This window comes from Hyla sarda, unplaced genomic scaffold, assembly GCF_029499605.1.
Source record: "Hyla sarda isolate aHylSar1 unplaced genomic scaffold, aHylSar1.hap1 scaffold_452, whole genome shotgun sequence".
NCBI classification, from domain to species: domain Eukaryota; kingdom Metazoa; phylum Chordata; class Amphibia; order Anura; family Hylidae; genus Hyla; species Hyla sarda.
This window is the reverse complement of record NW_026610465.1, coordinates 88,581-91,310: the sequence shown is the minus strand read 5'-3', so window position 1 is coordinate 91,310 and position 2,730 is coordinate 88,581. Positions and strand designations below refer to the sequence as shown.

At 40.8% G+C, this 2,730-nt stretch overlaps 1 protein-coding gene across 1 annotated transcript; it reads right to left on the bottom strand.

Annotated features, from left to right (window-relative positions):
- Nucleotides 1-617: 617 nt before the first annotated feature.
- Nucleotides 618-2,045, bottom strand: LOC130335583 (uncharacterized). Its single transcript, XM_056553901.1, has 3 exons — nucleotides 1,765-2,045; nucleotides 862-1,509; nucleotides 618-721 (listed from the first exon to the last, which is right to left on the bottom strand). The coding sequence occupies exons 1-3, from the start codon at nucleotides 2,027-2,029 to the stop codon at nucleotides 645-647; spliced, it is 990 nt and encodes a 329-aa protein (XP_056409876.1). The 5' UTR covers nucleotides 2,030-2,045; the 3' UTR covers nucleotides 618-644.
- Nucleotides 2,046-2,730: the final 685 nt, after the last annotated feature.

Below are 2,730 nucleotides of genomic sequence, written 5' to 3'. Positions count from 1 at the left end.
GAAGGGGCCCCCAAACTATGAGCCTACCCTATTACAAAAAAAAAAAAAAAACTAATTATTCTATAAAGAATATATCTAAAAGAATTTTTTGGTGAATGTGTGAAAAATGGGTGTGAGACTATACAATGAAACCAAAAAATAAATAAATAAATAAAAACCTCAAACTAATTCTGAATACAATGAAATACTATACCAAGGTGATGTGTAAAATATGCGTATATATGTGTATAAATAAACAGTGTGTGTATATGTGTATATATGTGTATGAAATAAACAGTGTGTGAAAGATGAATGGTAGAATGTGGTGTGTTAAGTGTGAATAGATGTGTGAAAGTGACTCTCTACATGTGTCTGTGTAATTGTGTGCAAAAATGTGAAAAAAAAAAAAAAAAAATGTATGTGTCTATGAAATGCCCAGAAAACCTGTAAAGGTTAATTCTTCGTTCAGGCCCCGTGGTGCTACCGTGTCCAATTGAAAAATCCATCTAGCTTCTTGTCTGAGTAATAGGGACGAAATATCACCCCCACGTATCCCACATGTTATTTTTTCCAAGCCCACTACCCTCGTGCCCCTGATCCTACCTGCATGATGTCTTCTGTAGTGGGCTGCCACTGATGTCAAAGTTCTCTCACTTTTAAAGTCTCTATCGGCTAGCGAAATTGTGGAAAAATGCTTCTGAATTCGTTTCCTCAGTTCCTGTGTCGTCTGGCCTACATACACCTGGTTACAGGGACATAAAATGGCATACACAACATTCCTGGATTTACAATTAATATATTGTTTAAGGTGGTGCCGAGTGCCCCCTCTTGGATCCACAAAATCTCGTGTGGGTTCCATGTATTGGCAAATAGAACACTCACCACATGGAAATGAGCCAATGTATTCTTGCTTTCTGTTCCTTTTTCCTCTCGATCTCGCAAAATGACTCTGTGTCAGAATATCTTTCAGGTTCCGTGCCCGTTTTGCTGTTAGTAATGGGGTTGTTGGTATTAAGGGGTTAATCTTCAGGTCTGATTTCAGAATGGTCCAGTGTTGATGTAGTAATTGTCGTATCTGATTCCACTGGTTGTTGTATGGTGTAGTGAGGCGTAGAGATGTGTCTTCCAATCGTGTCCTCGGTTTCAATAGTTCATTTCTGTCAGAGTGCAATGCTTTTTGAAAAGCCCTTGATATAACCTTTTTAGGATAACCTCTCACCCTCAAGCGCTCCGTTAAATCCCTCGCATGTCTCCTGAAGTCCTCCATTTGTGAACAGTTACGTCTCAGTCTTAAAAATTGGCCCGTGGGTATCCCTCTACGGGTGTGTCCCGGATGAAAACTTCCAAAATGCAACAAATTATTCGTAGCTGTCTCTTTACGATGCAGAGAGGTGGTGATTTTATCCTCATTCCGGATTAACTTTAAATCCAGGAATTCCACCCTTGTATCCGAGGTTTGCGATGTAAGGCGAATCTGCAGGTTGTTGTCATTCAACTGCTCAATGAATTCTTGACATTGTGTCTCCGAGCCTGTCCAAATAAAGAAAATATCGTCTATGAAACGATACCAGCCACAGACGTATCTTTTAAAAAGTGGGGATGGGTACACATGTGCCCCCTCCCACCACCCCAAAAAGAGGTTGGCGTAAGAGGGGGCACAACGCGCCCCCATGGCTGTCCCTGAAATTTGTTTATAATATTTTCCATCAAAGAGAAAATAATTATGACGTAAAACAAAACTAAGGAGATCCAATACCAGAGAATCATGCATTCTATTACGGTTACCTTGTGTGTTGAGGATCTCTGTGACTGCTTTGATGCCATCCTCATGTCTAATATTCGAGTACAAAGACTCCACATCACAGGTTACTAGTAGAAAATCTCTTGGTAGTGATATATCTTCCAAACGTTCCATTAGATGCATGGAGTCCCTCACATGTGATTTCAAATCCAGAACCAATGGCTGTAGAAAAAAATCTACATAAGTGCACGCTCTTTCCGTCAGACTCCCGATGCCCGCCACAATGGGCCTACCTGGGGGATTAGTCATATTCTTGTGCACCTTCGGTAACATATAATAGGTTGGCACGACAGGTGTGGTCACAAACATATAGCGATGTTCCTTCTCTGTGATAATTCCATAACGTCGGGCTGAGTCCAATAACATTTCAAATTTCTTTTTGAAGGTCGCCGTAGGATCTGATGGCAATTCCAAATAATACGCAGTATTCTGAAGTTGTCGTTTAGCCTCTGCAAGATAAAGGTCAATTGGCCACAAGACAATATTCCCCCCCTTATCCGCCTCCTTTATAATAAACATAGATTGCTCACTCAAGGTTTTGAGCGCTCGAGATTCCACATGGGTGAGATTACGACCCCCCACCCTTTCTACAGGTAATTTCTTAATATCTTGAACCATAACGTTAAAGAAAACCTGTATTGTAGGGAAGTTCGCAAATGGGGGCGCATATTTGGAGGGCAGTCTAGCTGGAAATTGGGTAGGATTACCTTGTGACGCTTCATTATCCGAGAGTAAGTCCATTAAGTCTCGTAGAACTTGTTGATCAATTTCCAAGGTTTCATGGGCATGATTAGGTTGAGAATAGATAATCTTCAGGGCCAATTTTCTGCAAAACAAATAAAGATCTTTAACCAATGTAAACTTATCCAGGCAGGCCATAGGTGAAAAGGTAAGTCCTCTTTGCAGCACCGACCTCTCTGCATCATCCAAAACATACGTAGACAGGTTGA

Excerpts from the sequence above, each read along its gene's own strand:
- LOC130335583 (XM_056553901.1), bottom strand. The coding sequence starts at position 2,029 with ATGACTAATCCCCCAGGTAGGCCCATTGTGGCGGGCATCGGGAGTCTG. Across the intron at positions 1,510-1,764 it reads AGAGATCCTCAACACACAAG|GCTCGGAGACACAATGTCAA; the intron begins GTAACCGTAATA and ends TTATTTGGACAG. Across the intron at positions 722-861 it reads CATTGGCTCATTTCCATGTG|GTGTATGTAGGCCAGACGAC; the intron begins GTGAGTGTTCTA and ends CCCTGTAACCAG.